This window comes from Lacerta agilis, chromosome 7 (assembly GCF_009819535.1).
Source record: "Lacerta agilis isolate rLacAgi1 chromosome 7, rLacAgi1.pri, whole genome shotgun sequence".
In the NCBI taxonomy this organism is placed as follows: Eukaryota; Metazoa; Chordata; class Lepidosauria; order Squamata; family Lacertidae; genus Lacerta; species Lacerta agilis.
In genome coordinates, this window is record NC_046318.1 from 67,148,396 (window position 1) to 67,165,361 (window position 16,966).

Consider the following 16,966-nt stretch of genomic DNA (forward strand, 5'->3'; position numbering starts at 1 on the left):
CAAAGTTGAAATTGTGAATTTGGGGTTCTCAACAGCTGTATGCCATAATCATCACAATTATAACAAATAAAGGCTTGACATATCTCGCTTTGCATGTCATGAGTCTATCTCATATATTAGTCTCACCTTTCAAGGTTCTGAAATAAATGAATCTTTCCATGATATTCTAATTTTTTGAGTTTCACCTGTAAGTAAGGCCCTCTTTCCACACACCAGCAGCTCTGTTAGAGCTGTTTCCTTCAGGTGCTATCTAACACAGCTTTGGTATCTGTCTGGTTGAAACATCCACATGGATGAGATTTATAGCACAATTCTTTCTAGCCTCAGCTGAGAGAGTGTAACACTTAGGTGGAAGAGACCCACACAACCACCGCTGGCCACATGTGGGAAGGGTTGGGCAGTGGCTTCCATGTTCCTGCAGGTGCATGAAGGATCCACACCACTGTGTGCTTTATACTGCACATCTTTTATGTGAGATGCCGGGCCTCATATTAAAAAATGGGTGCATTCCTATGCCAATAGGAGCTTTCACTGATTGTATAACTTACATGGTTTTTAGGAAACAAGTTAGTCAAAATATTCTCAGCCCTTTCCAAGGAGGAAAAAAAATGAAAAACCCTGTTCAGTGGCATTTCAGTTTTTGCCCACTCTTCTTACTTGAAGCAATTTCCTTATAAATGTTCATACTCAGATGCACATGCTCCAGAATGGTTGAAAGTATTTCAGAGTTCCTTTCAATGTGATCTCTTAGCAGAGCTACATGCTCCGCTGGTGTTTACAGCATGATTTTAACAAAAGTTGTTATGAATTCAGTGCAGGTCTCGGCATTCTCACGCAGGAACATAGAAGGAAGCGGACCTCATGACACTGGTTGGTAACATAACGGTGGACATGGCCTGATCACACGGGGGTCACTACCCAATTCCTTTCAACTGTTTCCTTCATAATTGTCCAAAGGATGCTATTTTATCCTTAGCTGAATCAATTCCATGCCTTTCACTCCAAGGGGTATTGTGCATTCTGGTGTTACGCGGTTCCCACTACTGAATGAACTTCCATTCTGCTTTATGCAGCCAAGAACCCTGCATTTTGTATCAGAGGAAGGGGATCGTACAATGTCTCCTCCCCCCACCCCCCGGCCAAATGCAAGCCTTATTTGAGGAGGGAAGATCAAAAAAAGAAAAAAAATCTAAAGAAGTGCTTTTGCTTAGAGAAAAACAATTTGGCTCTCTGCTTCCTCCCACAATGACATTTGAGTGCATTTATCTGCACCATGTGGCTTCATTGGTCTTTGATTTATAGCCGCCTTTTAAAAAGCAATTCATGTATCTTATTTAACACTCGCATCAAGCTCCCAGAAACACAGTGGCTACTTTTTTTGCAAATCAAATCATCATACGCCAGTCTGTAGGCTTATGTTTCCATATGGCAGCTGTGGGGAGGGCATGGCTGGAGGAGATATATAAGCACACCCACACATAAAGGAAACTTCTTGAAGTGTATTTTTATTTATTTATTTATTTTTTAAAAAATCTTTTCCTAAACAGGTTGGGGAGTTTTACTGTTCTGAGTAATGTAGCAAATTAAAAACGAGGAATCAGACAATGACAGAGGGATTTGCAGCACTAAATTATTCACTGTGTGGTCTGGTCTTCTCCATAGCAATGGAAGGGAACACCTGCCACATTAACAGGAATGGCAGGCTGATTATAAATTTTAGCTTACCACTATCTGAGCCAACAAATGTCCTCAACTGGCTCATGTCCCAGACGAGGTCGAGGCACTCAGCTATTAAACACCTTTAACATGTTTTGAGGTCGAAACTTGAATACACACACACACACACACACACACGAAATAAGAACTTGAATTGCTCTGCTTTTTTATTATTTGCTTGATAGTGGATGGAATATAACCTGAATCATCACAATGCAGTGGATTCTAATGAAATGAAACTCCCTAAACTGATAAGAGATATATCAAATTTACAACCGCCCTATCGAAGCATGTGCTTTTGTTGTTGTTTGAGGATTAAAATATACCATAACTCTCAACTTTATTTTAGATGCTGCCAGTTCCATTCATATGTCATCTGATAGAATTCCACCGAAAATGGAAACAGGAGTGGGAAATGTCACACACACAAACACACCACTTTTTCTATCCCATGTCTGGAAAAGAAATAAATCCAGTAACTATGATCGGTACAGCAACACAAATGATGTTATCTTCGGCCAAAGGCAAACAGTAGCTGAATGGAAAGAATGCTACATGTGACTAATATGTGGCAAAACGAAAAAGGATGCCTTCTTACATCCCTAATGATGGACTGGTCAGAAGAAGTCATTGTGGCACATAGGTGGCTGCACCCAAAACTCTTTCTTCTCCGCCTCTGGTAATTGGATTTACCAATGAAGTGGATCACTGATGGGACATCCATTTTCTTGCTTGTTTCTTTAGACGTCTTTGTATCATGGTGTTTTTAAGGCACAATATTGCAACTTACCTTATTACTGCACAATTTCAAAGTTCCTGTTAGGCAGACACGTGCTTTTAAATCCCTTCCTGCAGAAACTGAAGAGAGGGGCCAGGGGTGCATCCTATCTCACAGCATTAGAATTTAGAGATATGATACCCAGATTACAAAAGGCCAACTCTTGAGCTCTGCAGAGTATCTACTGAAACAGTTAAAAAAAAACCACAAAAAATTATTTACCTTTTTAGGTTCTGATATGTTATTAACATAAATAGTGTAGACGCCACTTTTGTTGAAGCCAGCTTGGTATGCGTCAGCACAGTCCCTGAATGGCCTGTCATCTTCTCTTTTTGTATTCTTTAGTACAACTGAAAAACAGAAAATGACTATGGTGTTGACATCAGCAGTCACAGCCGCATTGCAGCGTTATTTCTAATGGTGTATTTTTTGTTAATGGTTGCTCTGATATTTTACAATGCGGTGACGTGAAAATACTTTCATAAATAGATCAATACAATATACGAAAATTAGAGGCAGTGACAAGCAGAGTGATACCATAGCATGAGCAACTGAGTCTAGGTTATCCTGGTCCAAGGGAAGATCTACACTTGTGGTTTTTAACGTTAAGGAAGGGTTAAGGAACGCTGTTGGTAATGTAGATGGACACATGGCATCCTACTTTTTACGTTCATAAAGCTTAATTTTTAATTGTTTTATGCTGCTACATTGGTGCAACACTGCTCATATGTCCCTAGGTACTGTTTTGCCCTTTTTTTTACTGCATTCAAATTCCGCCTCTCCCCCTTCCCATAGTATTCAAGAGGCAGATAACAAAGGAAGCGGAGGGAGAGAGGAAGAATTAAAATGTGAGACCAGATGGCGGAGCACAGCAACCAGTGACCACCAGCAGCCTTTTGGGAAATGGCGTGGCCAGGCAGGGGCGGAGGCAGCCTCTTGGCCACCTGGGGCGGCAAATGCCGTGTGGAGTCTCCCCCCTGGGAGCGGAGCGTCCTGACACATGCGTCGTGATGTCACAACACATGTCGGGATGGACTGCGCATTTGCGGGCCAGCGCTCCTGCTCCTGCAGCGACTGAGTGATCCGCTGAGTGAGTGGCGGCTCATGGGGCTGCCCCAGCCATTGGTAAAGCAGCACGGACGGGGTGCTGGGCAGCGGGGCTCGGCTTGGGGAGTGGTGGGAGGGACCGCTGAGTGTCACCCCCTCCCCTGGAACCTGGGGCAACCCGCCCCTATCGCCCCTCCCTTGCTACGCCACTGTGGCCAGGTATTACTTACATTTGACGGGGGGGGGGAACCAAAGGTAAAAAAAAGTATGATTAACAAGTATGCCCTGTGACGTTTTAGGACAAAATATATACTGTAATATTGTTCCAATAGGGGGAAATAATGTTCAACAGGTCAGTGTAGATCCATCCCAAGTTGCAGTTGGTGAATTAGCCTAAACTGGGCAGAAGCATTCGTAGCCACAAAAGGCACTTGAGACTCCAGTGATAAGCCCTGCAGAGAGGCAAGTCCTCACCTGGTGCCTAAAGAGATGGGGAGTGTTGATGCTACCTGGACCTCATGGGGAAGTGAGGACAATAACCCTGCTACTCCAAGGGCCTTCAGGTGGTTCCCTCACTGTGAGGGAAATACTTAACAAAGCTATCTTTAGCCATCTCACCCCTTGCCTTTCCCTGCAAGACTAATTGCAGCCATTAAGAGTCGTCAACAGGTTTTCCACACCTATCAGCTGATCACCCATTCCCACCACCCTCTGAGTAATACCCCTCCCCACTCCCTCACTATATTTAAGGATCTGGTGGCTTCTGTTTCAGTGTATCTGAAGAAGTGTGCATGCACACGAAAGCTCATACCAAGAACAAACTCAGCTGGTCTCTAAGGTGCTACTGGAAAGAATTTTCTATTTTGTGAGAAGTGAGGTTACAAGGAACCAGGCAGAGGGCCTTCTCGGTAGTGGCGCCCATCCTGTGGAATACCCTCCCATTGGATGTCAAGAAAATAAACAACTATCTGACTTTTAGAAAACATCTGAAGGCAGCCCTGTTTAGGGAAGTTTTTAATGTCTCATGTTTCTTCATGTTTTTAATATTTTGTTGGGAGCCGCTCAGAGTGGCTTGGGTGGCCTAGCCAGATGGGTGGGGTATAAGTAATAAATTGTTGTTGTTGTTGTTGTTGTTGCTGCTGCTGTTGTTGTTACTGAGAAGGCCTTCAGCAAGGTACAGACCTCTCCAGCAAATGATACAGTAAATCAGGGGTCAGCAAACTTTTTCAGCAGGGGGCCGGTCCACTGTCCCTCAGACCTTGTGGGGGGACCGGACTATATTTTGAAAAAAAGAAGAACGAATTCCTATACCCACAAATAACCCAGAGATGCATTTTAAATAAAAGCACACATTCTACACATGTAAAAACACGCTTATTCCCGGACCGTCCGCGGGCCGGATTTAGAAGGTGACTGGGCCAGAACTGGCCCCCGGGCCTTAGTTTGCCTACTCATGCAGTAAATTAACAGACAGAAATAAACAGCTACAGGTTTGATGGAGGAAGCTTCCCTATCCTGCCAACATGCCTGTTTGAAGCACACAGTATCTGCTGACAAACGAAGGTGGAAGCCCTATGTTTAAGTTATGCTACGATTCATAAAACTCACATTACCTATTAATGGCAGGATTCGTGACTCACAATCTGTTGGCACTATATAAATGTTAAATAGTAGCAGCAGTAAAAGTTTTACGGAGGAATCTTAACTTCTTTTGTTACACTTAGAGAGGGAAAAGGCAACAGAGCTACTGCTACATTGCCAGATTAGCACATACTCTCTCCCTTTTATTATCAAGGAAAACATCCATTTGCTGCCTTCTTCACCTCACTTTTCTTTTGAGTTCCTAGCACAGCCCAATGGATGAGGCCCAGGGTTTATTGTTTTAGGCTGTTTATCTTGAGAGAAAAATCAAGGCAGCTTAGAAGTCAAACAGTGGGAAAATAGAATGAGAAATCGGAACAATAAAATAGGGTGCTGTTGGCTTCATTCATATGTTATCATCAGTCTGGGTTGCTGAAAGATTGCTCAGATAAAAAAGATTTTATCTTCCTCTGGGAAGCAAATTCCACTAAATAACACGCTAAGGCTATAAAAGCTTGCCAGTTGCCTTGAAGCTATGATAAAGAGAAAAGGCAGAACCCGGAACAGCCCCAGTCTTGCTGAGCAAGAAGGCTTCTATGAGAAGCTCCCTGTGATATGCTGGTCCCAGGTATTAAAAATCAAAGCCAGCATATTGAACCTTACCTAGAAGAACTTTATCTAAAACAATTGTTTTGTAAACGTAAAGGTAAAGGGACCCCAGACCGTTAGGTCCAGTCGTGAACGACTCTGGGGTTGCAGGGCGCTCATCTCACTCTATAGGCTGAGGGAGCCGGCGTACAGCTTCCAGGTCATGTGGCCAGCATGACTAAGCCGGTTCTGGCGAACCAGAGCAGTGCACGGAAATGCCGTTTACCTTCCCGCCGGAGTGGTACCTATTTATCTACTTGCACTTTGACGTGCTTTCGAACTGCTAGGTGGGCAGGTTGTTTTGTAACCTAGGCCAAATACAAATTCCAGCAGCTGATCTGATCAACAGATGTCACCAAATTCTATCATTCCAACTGGAGTGTATTGCATGCTGTGATCGCTATCCAAGGAAGAATCCTGCTATTTTTATGGTAGATGTTTTGTTTCCTGTAAGTCACTACCACCCAAAAGCACTTGCAGGCAGGAATCTAACAGGTAGAGTTGTTTTGTTTTGTTTACAATCACACACATTCTCTACTTGCTGAATTTCTGGGGGGTGGGGAGTTTTAATTCATGGCAACAGAATATTGTTTCTCCAGCAGGGTAGTCATTGATTGTCCTCATACCCCCCCCCCTACTATTTTAAATATTTATTAGTTGATTTTTCTTACAAATCTGTATATGTACTTATCTGTTTATGAAAGAATAAATAACAATATTTTTAAAAACAAGTTTAGTACACACAGAAATTCAACAGGTGGTTCAATTACAACCACGCATATTCTCTATCTGTTGAATTTCTGCCTCTGATTGTATTACTAAACAATAGGAAAAAATGGCAGGAATGTTTTATTGTGAAGAAGGACTGCATGAAGAAAATGAAATACATGCTTGATAACTCCGTTCCTTTTGTTTTTACATCAAATCAGGAATCTCAGCATGCTATGATGGAAGAATAATTCCCTTACAGGTGCCTTTCCCCCAAAATAAAACTGGCATGAAAACTGAGCTGCCAAGCAATTGTGTTCCTTAAAGACTGCTGCATTTCCTCTTTCTTTCTCTTTTTTGTGTGAGCAAAGGAAAACCTTTGCCTTACTGGCAAAGTTCCAATTTGTAATTACTCCAGGATTGAACTATGTTCTCTTGTATCCAAATGAAATGACTTCTGTGCCAAGAATTATCTTCCCGCCACTGCCCTTGTACACCTCTATTCTACAGTATCTTCCTTTACTTGCTCCCCCCCAACTGAACCCCCCCCCCAACATTGTAACCCTTTCCTCCTCTAGGAACGTTGCTCCAGTCCCTTGATCATTTTGGTTACTAGTTAACAAGCAGCTTTTAGAGATTTAGATTCAGGTAGGTAGCCGTGTTGGTCTGATGCAGTCAAATTAAATAAAAAATTGTCCAGTAGCACCTTAGAGACCAACTAAGTTTGTTCTGGGTATAAGCTTTCATGTGCATGCACACTTCTTCAGATAAGAAGTGTGCATGCACACAAAAGCTTATACCCAGAACAAACTTAGTTGGTCTCTAAGGTGCTACTGGACAATTTTTTATTTATTTAGAAATTTGGGATATACTTCTTTAAGACACTTACCTAGCAGTAAATCTGTGAGACCAGCATAGCCAATGTGGTGCAATCCAGAATTTGGTGACTACAACTCCCATCAGCCCAAGGCAGCACAGCTAATCATCCACAAAATCTGAAGTGCATCACAATGGCTACCCATGCTGCAGACATCAGTAGGATTCACAGTTAAACATGAAAGACCATAATAACCTAATGCTAGAAAACATGCTTCTACTTTGCATGCAGAAGATCCTGGATTCGGTCCCTGAGATGTCCAAGCATGCCTGGCAGTGGTGCCATATTTCAATAAGTGAAAATCTGGACAGAAAAGTTGTTGAGCTTATTTTGAGCTTTTTCCTTAGGAAAATCAGCAAAAACAAGACTGCCGACATAGCAGATTTTCCGCCCGGACACTGCTTGCAGCAGAAGAAAGACTTCTTCCTGAAACGTGGAGAGCTGCTCTCAACCTGTAAACCATTGTGAGTGGTATAGAACAATGGTTTGACTCAGTATATGGCAGCCTCTTCATGATATGGCTTCATATCTAGGGTTCACATTGAAAGCTGAGCCTAGCTTCCCTCTCCTTTCTTGAATTTGCTCTGTAACTGGAAGAGGACCAGTCACATCCCTGTTGACGGAATGCTAGAATGAATGGGCATTTACTCTCTCCACAGAGATGATTCTGGCTGAGAAGAAAGGGGCAGCTGCAGCAAGGTATCCATGTAGACTGTTCAGCTTCATTACTACATTGGATTATGATCCTAGGGAGCAAAGTATATTGTGTGTTTTAATAACCACGATAGTGCTGTGCCTGCACTTTTTTTTTTTTTAACAGCCTCATTTCACAGCCACTTTGGAACCTTTTTTTGGCTGAGAAGTGAAGCATAAATGCAAATAAACATTTGTGGGTATATAGTGATCTTTGATATCAGTTGCCGGGAAGCAACAGGGGGAGAGAGTTATTGCATTCATGTTCTGCTTTTGGTTTTTCTTAGGCATTTGCTTGGCTGCTGCGGGAAACAGGATGGTGGACTAGATCGGCCTTTGGTCTGATGTGGCAGGGCTCTTTTTAATGTTTAAATATGCACTGCTTAATGTTTAATTGAGGCTTCAATACTTTGGCCACCTCATGAGAAGAGAAGACTCCCTGGAAAAGACCCTGATGTTGGGAAAGATTGAGGGCACAAGGAGAAGGGGACGACAGAGGACGAGATGGTTGGACAGTGTTCTCAAAGCTACTAACATGAGTTTGACCAAACTGTGGGAGGCAGTGGAAGACAGGAGTGCCTGGCATGCTTTGGTCCATGGGGTCACGAAGAGTCAGACACAACTAAATGACTAAACAACAACAACCATACTTCCTAATGCATGGAGAAGGGCTGTAGCTTGATGACAGAACATCTACTTTGCAGGCCAGGTCCTAGGTACAATCTCCAGGTAAAGAGCACCCTGCCTGAACTCCCAGAAGCTGGTGCTGCCAGTCAATGTACTGACCTAGAAGAGCCAATGGTCATACTTCATGCGTTCCTGTGTTGGTGTGAATAGATTCTGAATTGTCCTCATTCGGAGTCAGGAACTTTCCTTTGATCAACCAAAGATTGTCAAACGCTCATTTAGTAATTCTCAAACCCCTGATAATAATGCGATATTATATATCAGAGGATGTTGAGAAAAGGCTGTGTCAAGCAAAATTAATTTTGATTTACTCAGTAATCTAAGATCTGACACAATGAATAAGAAATTCAAAACATAGTATTTACTGGTTCCGATGTAAATTAACCAATCCTATTACTAATCGAAGGATGCTTATCTTGATACTAGCATATTTCAACATTTCCTGACATTTCTAATCACATGTTGATATAATGAAGGATGTAGTGCTTTGTGGCTTTTCAAATAACTGTCAAATATGGTTGTTATATTAACCTAAAACTGACTTTTCCTGATTGCATGCTCGACTATTCAACAGTGATCGCAGACATGGGTTTGCGATCCCACTTGTGGGTGAGACTGTTGATCCTACTCATTACTAAGATTGCATAGTTCCATTCAAAGTTCAGCTAATGAGAGTCGAAACTTTCTTGTAGGTTGATAAAGACAAATGCTCTGATGTATAAAGCAGTTGCACTTGCACCTAAGTCACCATGATCCCCAGTGACAGTAGAGCCACCATGTCCCACCGCAGCAGAGACCTCTAACTTTCCTATGGTCACAAAGAGCACACCAAGTGGTGGTGCTCCATTTCAGGTCTGGAGGCTGCCCTTTCAATGATCCCTACTGCTTGGAAAGCAAATGAGACCCAGAAGAGGTTGACAGCGCCTAGAGAGATATAAAGTCTCTGCAGGAGTAGGGACTTTGTTATGAACAAGTGGTTGGCTCTGGTGCCTCCTGAGGATCTGTCTGTGATTCTGCAAGCCCTGTGTCCAGCCATCTTCGCTATGTAGAACTGTAGTGATCTGCTACTCTTGTCACCCTGGGTTTTGAACATGTACTTGGTTGACCCAGGGTCCCTCCAACATCCTACTCTGTTTAGTCCCAGCTCAGCCACGATTCTCATTGTTATGCTCCCTCAAGGGATTGTTCTGAGGATAAAACTTCCATGGGTGCTGCTTTAATACAAACATGTCAATATATGCTTGTGTCATGCATGTGTTATGATGCTTTCCCTGCAAATCTCTTGGCACTTACTAGTCCCACTTGGTCCATTGACAGGACTGGTCCTGGTGGCTACCTAGCAAAATCCTCAAAAATGGGAGCTCGGTTGCTGTCCTTCAGTTTAGAAGCCAGCCTTGGAACTCATCCCTGTCCCAACAATTTCTTAATCTATCTTATTCACTCTTGTCCACTTAACTATGCTTACAGTAAGTCCTACCCATATGATACTTCTGTAAGGTCAGATGAGGACATGCAGAACTTGGGGGGGGGGGCATCTACCAATCCGCTGAATCATACCACAGTAGTTCTGAAGGTCTACATTATAATCTTAGGTGTTCAATTGGATAATGGCTTTACAATCCACAAGGAGCATAATTCAGTACCCAATGGTCATTTGATTCTGAATGTGTTCAAGGAAGTTGGCCTAAGCAGGTATTTGGAAAATATAACTTTATTCTCAGAATGACATGCTAATAGAAATCTGGGACAGAATTGACTCAATAAGATGGCAGTCCTTGTATTAGAGGCATTCTGGGGAGCAATCCATAACCACCCCTGATTTAATTGTTCAAGCATATGCCAACTTACCTCCTTCTTTAGAACAAAGACTGATTAAGTTGTGAACGGTGTCCATGAGTTCCAGCTGTTGTTTCTGCAGAATACTGTTATTGGTGGTTGCCTTACTCAGCTGCCTCTCCAGTTCTTGGATGATGTAGGTCTGACGTGAAACCAAGCCTTGCAGGCTCTCTTTCTCCTCCTTCAACGTATCCAGCTCCCCTTTATGTCTTTCTTCCATTTCAAGGATTTTGTGTTCCAATAAACTAGTAGGGGCAAAACACATCAATACCACATCTTTGTTAATGCTAGCATATGGGAGTAGCTGTCTGGGGAATCAAGCAGAGGAGATGAGAGGCTACAGGTCATTCATTCATTCATTACATTTATATCACACCATTCCTCCAAGAAGCTCCACATGGTACACATGGTTGCCCATCTAATTTGGCCCTCACAACCACCCTGTGAGGTAGGTTAGGCTGAGAGACAGTGATTGGCCAAGGTTGCTGAGTGGGGACTGTTATCTTAGTCTCCCAGGTCTTAGTCCATCACTCTAATTAGTACATCATGCTGGCTGTCTTTTATATGTGGAAGGGGCCCAAAGTCTTTGAGAACCAACTCAGCTCTGGAGGGTAGCCTCCCAACGATAGGAGTGGTTGCATCTCTCACTTTTGGTGTCTCGGTTTCTCAACTCCCCACTCTTAGTTTCAGTTCTCCACATTTCCACATTAATTTGCAACTTTTTATTTTAAAAAAATCCTCATGAAAATGTATCAGCATTGAACTGCAATACACATATGGGCAGCTAGCATCTGCAAAAAAATAAGAGGATAAGGGGAAGAGGAGTGAAGGAGAAGCACACTAGCCCAAAGCTCACCTTATTATTACTATAAACTATAGTCAGGGCATGCTTGCCCATGAGGTGGTCTGAAGTAGCCGCCTTGGGTGGTGGAATCCTGTGGGGCAGCACTTGTGCAGCAATGACCTCTTCTGGTAAGATCTCATGAGATTTCTGTGAAATCTTGTGAGAGTTCTGCGAGATCTTGCCAGAAGAAGCCACTGCCATGTGACCTAGGCAACTGAGGCTTCTGCAGGAAAGGGCACTTCATGTTTTGCCGCAGGTGGTGAAACAGGATGGGTCACCCCTGACCACAGTTTATCATTACAGCAGAAGAGTCTACACTAAAATACAGCACCAAGTTGCATTTTAAGTGTGATTTAAAGACAATTTGGAGGATACTGGCTGGAGAAACTGCAAAGGGAGCAGAAATGAGTTTCGAAAAGCCTAGTGAGCCCCTCATTGTTGATCCTCAGAGGAGCAACATAACGCAGACCTGTTTCTGGATAATACTGCTGACAAACATGGCCAAACCTTGACACCTGGCAACATACCATTGTTATAATGCGAATGATTTCCTATCTGAAAACTAATATTTGGCTAAAGAGTAAAGGTGACTAGACTGACTACAGCTGCATGGAAAATAAAAATACCCCCCATGTGCATTTTATTATGATTCAGATTTCCAAGTGAGATAACATTTACAGCATACAGGAATATATTAAATATGTGTTTAGAAAAAGCAAGATGATATAAGATCTTCTCTCTATCTCTCTAAATGAGAGTGATACCCAGATCCTCGTGAGTCCCCCTTGCCCCCATAGTCTTTAGTTGAATAAGAATCCAAGGACATTTAAAGTTAAAAAATATCAGTTTCTCCAAATCTAGTTAATTTCTCTGTGAGGAAATATGGCACCCTAACTGTTCTCAGATTGTAGAGTTATGTGAGGTACACAGTGTCTTTAGAGAACAGGGAAGTGAAAACTGGCACAGCAAAGGTGATCCAGATAAAGAATATAATTGTTCATCCAAAGAGGAAATTAGGAACAAGCTAACATGATACTTCACTCTGCCAGAATTTCTTTCAGTGAAGTTGGCTTGTGGATGTTTGAAATATATTTTCATGGTGAATCAGAGGGCGTTCACTCTTCATTGCGAACTTCAGGCTACAATATGGGGATGGGGGAACCTTGGACCTGGGGGCAGAATGTGGCCTTCTCGGCATCCCTCTTTGACCCGCAGTACTCTCTCCACAGACCCATCTCAGGGTCACACTACTCAACACCCCAGATCCACATTCTCCTCAAGTGTTTGGGCCTAACCAGAATGTCCTTGAACTGCAAAAAACGCCTATTGCTTCCCTGAATGGAGGAGGGAGGTACGTATAGGAACCCCTGTTTTTTGTGTTGTTGAAATGTCCACAGTAAGAGTCTCATCCATTGCTCCAGCCACTTTTCTCTCTGGCCCCACCCACCACTGGAATGCATCCCTTTCTGAAAATTTCTCCATGTGGGAACATGGTCCTCCTTATTATGGGATTTTTATCCCCACCTGCACTCACACCTTGCTCCCAGTAGGATAGGAAGCTTGGAGTTTGGAAGAGTTGACTCTCCTTTTGAGGTAGGTCTCCAACCAGCCAAGATTCTTCTATCACAGGCATCTTTACATCTTTCTCTGGAAACTACATTTCTGAGGGGGTCACCGACATCCTTTTTCTTGGCCTGATCTCCTTCTTAGCCTGAAGGAGGAAAATATATGGCTTTCTCCCTTTCCTCTCCCTGTGGGCACATCACTGCTATGAGTTTTGTTGGTTTCAGAGGAAGAAAGAGGGTTGGGGGACTGCAAATCTAAATGGGACATCTTCTTCTCCTGCTCACTCTTCTCTGAGGTGAGCACTATGCGCTCCTAAAAGCTGTATCTGTTCCTGATAATCTTCACTCACATCCCTAATCACCAGGTCTTTCTCTTACAGAGATGACTGGGGAGCTTCTTCATAAATGGATGTGCATTTTGCCCCAGAGTTCCACTGGACACTATAGCAATGGACAACTTGTGGTAGTCCAGTATTAGCATCAAGACTCAGCATCATAAAACCACTCATGTGGTGCTGTTTGGGGGTTTTAGCATCAAAACCTTCCTGTTATAACAGGGAAGATGTAAATATATCCCATCTGCAGACCAGTCTTTTGATTCCGTATGCCAAAGATCATGCTTTTTATATCCACAGACTAACCAGTGGATTCAGGACTGCCAGTGATCCACGTGCTATCCAAGATTTAATTTGAGATTCCTCCCACATCCCTCTTAAGGCTTTTATTTCTGGATAACAGATCAGTGGCAGAGTGCCTTAAACACAGTTCATCTACCCAAACCTTGGGATATAATAGTATCCATATGTTATTGTTTTTATTGACTATCACAGACATTCAATGTGGGATGTTACATATGATAAACATATACTTAATTAAAGCCATGGATCTGCTTCTACACTCTGGAGTAATATTTTTCTAGAAAGGAAAAGTAATGAAAATGAAACAAAAATATGCTTTCCATTTAAATTATAAAACATTAGATGTACAAGAAACACACCTCTTAAAGGCATGACTTTTTGTCTTACAAAGTGAAAAGTAGGAGGGATTGTGGATTAGAAGAACATGAAAAGAGCCTTGCTGGATCAGGCAAAAGGCCGATGGAGTCCAGCCTCCCTGCTTCCCACCATGGCCAACCAGATGTTTCTGAGAAGCTCAAAGCAGTTAGTGCAGTTCTTATTCTTACAACCACTTCTGCTTGGCTTTTCTAGGATGCTCATAAGAAAGCTGTCCCCCACATACTGAACCCTCTATACACCATTTCTGCAACATTTTTTTCCTTTTTTGGGGGGGGGGTAAGATCCTCATGAAAATACGTCAGCATTTTAATGTGGTATTTTTTCCTAATATAGTCATACCTTGGTTCTCAAACGGAATCTGTTCCGGACGTCCATTCGACTTCCGAAAACATTTGAAAACCAAGGTGCAGCTTCTGATTGGCTGCAGGAGCTTCCTGCACTCAATCAGAAGCCACGGAAGCAGTGTCAGATTTTCAGCTTCCAAAAAAACGTTCGCAAACTAGAACACTCACTTCCTGGCTTGTAGCATTCGGGAGCCAAAACGTTTGAGTCGCAAGGCATTCCAGAACCAAGGTACGACTGTAAATATATTTTTGTACGTTTTGAAAAATATACATATTTTCTGCAAGTACTTTCCCCGAATAAAATGCATTTTTCTATGTTATTGTCATGTGCATATGCACTTTTATACACAGTTACAGGTAGGTAGCCGTGTTGGTCTGCCATAGTCAAAACAAAATAAAATAAAAAGTTCCTTCCAGTAGCACCTTAGAGACCAACTAAGTTTGTTCTTGGTATGAGCTTTCGTGTGTATCTGAAGAAGTGTGCATGCACACGAAAGCTCATACCAAGAACAAACTTAGTTGGTCTCTAAGGTGCTACTGGAAGGAATATTTTATTTTATTTTGTTTTGACTTTCATACACACTTCATCTTAGTACAGTGGTACCTCGGGTTAAAGACGCTTCAGGTTACAGACTCCCCTAACCCAGAAATAGTATCTCAGGTTAAGAACTTTGCTTCAGGATGAGAAAAGAAATTGTGAGGCAGCCACACGGCGGTAGTGGGAGGCCCCATTAGCTAAAGTGGTACCTCAGGTTAAGAACAGTTTCAGGTTAAGAATGGACCTCCAGAACAAATTAAGTTTTTAACCCAAGGTACCACTGCACATGCATTTTTGTACACACTACTTGGGTGAAGACCTGCATTGCAAAATTCAGAAAAGCGTAAATTTCAAAGGATCTATGATGTACTGCTTCCTTGAGGCGGAAGGATAAGTGGGGGTGTCTGTATATATCTGTTGATTTCCACAATGCAGCATGCTGTCTTGCTTGTTACCTCCCAGACAATATTTTACATAACAGTAAATTAATTCCCAGTAATGAGTCGGCCACGGGAGTTAGATTAGTGGAATGCTGCCTATGTCAAGGAAGGAAGAGAGTTGGTAGCATTTTTAACCCCATTGACTGGGATGTTGTGGAATGAGGAAGCCTACAGATGTTTTACTGCTTAAGCAACAACACATCTGACCATTTATAGATGACTTAATGAAAGTCATGTCAGCTTCATGTAGTGCAATAAAGAGGCTGGGTATTTTAGATTTCCCCTTCCCGTTTATATTTACAAATGTGGTTTTGCATTAATTTCAGAATCAGTGTAGAGATAAGGGATCCATACACACTGCCTTAATGATTCTCTGTGCAGAAATGGCAATGAAAACCATATTGAAGTGTTCAGAGTGGTATGCACATCCAGAAAGGGTGACATTCTCAGTAACATGGTAATTACTTGTCAACGGTGGCCAGACCACTAATTTCATGTCTCCTTTATTTAGCTGCACAACAAACCTCACAATGAAACCACAGGCCTATATTTAGATGGGAGATTTTGAAGCTATGTTTAAAGGCAGAAATACCAGCAGAGAATAAAGTCCTACTGTTGAGACCTACGATCAGCCTTTTACTCCAGAATTTGCAGGGCACACTGCAGCCAGCTCAAGGCTTGGATTCTATCTATTTTAAATCTTTGATAAGATGAAGTGTTGGCATTTTTAAAGGGAAACTAATTGCCTGTGTTTTGTAAAATGTGCATTATAAAGTTCTTGAAAAAACAGGTACATCAGCAAAAAAAGACCACATATAAAAATGTGTTTATTGGGAGAAATTCACTCTAGGATGCTGATAAATTTTCATGATGATTAAACGAAGAAGAATAAGAATTAGCAAATCGCTGAAAAATGTGGAGAACTCAGTTTAATGTTGGAAAAAATGAGCCTGTGAGGACAAAATGTGACGGATCCATCCCTATTTCAGACACCTTTAAAGGAAATAATTAGGGATGCTTCAAATATCATACGTTTCCTACATAGAGAGCCAGTGGCGTATGGAGCCGCTTTGCCACCTGAAGTGGCAAATGCAGGGGCACCCCCGAGGGCGGGGTGCCGCTCCGTAGCACACGTGTGTCATGATGTCATGACGCATGCATGCGACGGAGCGCAGTCCATCCGGGCTGCTGGGTGCAAGCAGCTGTCGCATGGACGGGCTGCGGCAGCCCGTCCGTGTGGCGGCTGCTCGCATGGCAACTCGCAAGGCTGCCGGGTGCAAGCAGAGAGTTGCTGGGCGAGTAGCCACCGCACGGAAGTGGTGCCGGGTGGCAGCTTGGGAGTTGCAGGGGTGGTGCCGAGTGTCACCCCCCTCCAGGCTGGAACTGGGTCGAACCGGGGGCATGCCTCTCTCAACACCCCCCACCTTCTTACGCCACAGTGGAGAGCATGTAGGAAAAGCAAGAAGGCCACATGTAGATTTTCATGAGTGATGATCATGCTTGTGTCTATTACTACAGCCCACATAGGAAATACAGATCATTTGAAATAGGCTTTAGATGTTGCAAGATCAAGTTAAAGGGGCAAAGAAAAGTGTGTTGTCTTTAGGGCATGTTAGCTAGGGGGCATATTCCGTTAGAGGACAACGTT

General features: G+C 42.8%; 1 protein-coding gene across 2 annotated transcripts in view; it reads right to left on the reverse strand.

The window, feature by feature from the left end:
* ANGPT1 (angiopoietin 1) overlaps positions 1-16,966 on the reverse strand; it is a 140,923-nt gene that overhangs the window by 36,336 nt on the left and 87,621 nt on the right. For both annotated transcript variants that reach the window (XM_033155746.1, XM_033155745.1), the window contains 2 exons: positions 10,584-10,816; positions 2,717-2,844 (listed from right to left, as the gene is read on the reverse strand). In XM_033155746.1, the coding sequence (XP_033011637.1) occupies positions 2,717-2,844; positions 10,584-10,816 (361 nt within the window). The remainder of the gene's footprint in view (positions 1-2,716; positions 2,845-10,583; positions 10,817-16,966) is intronic.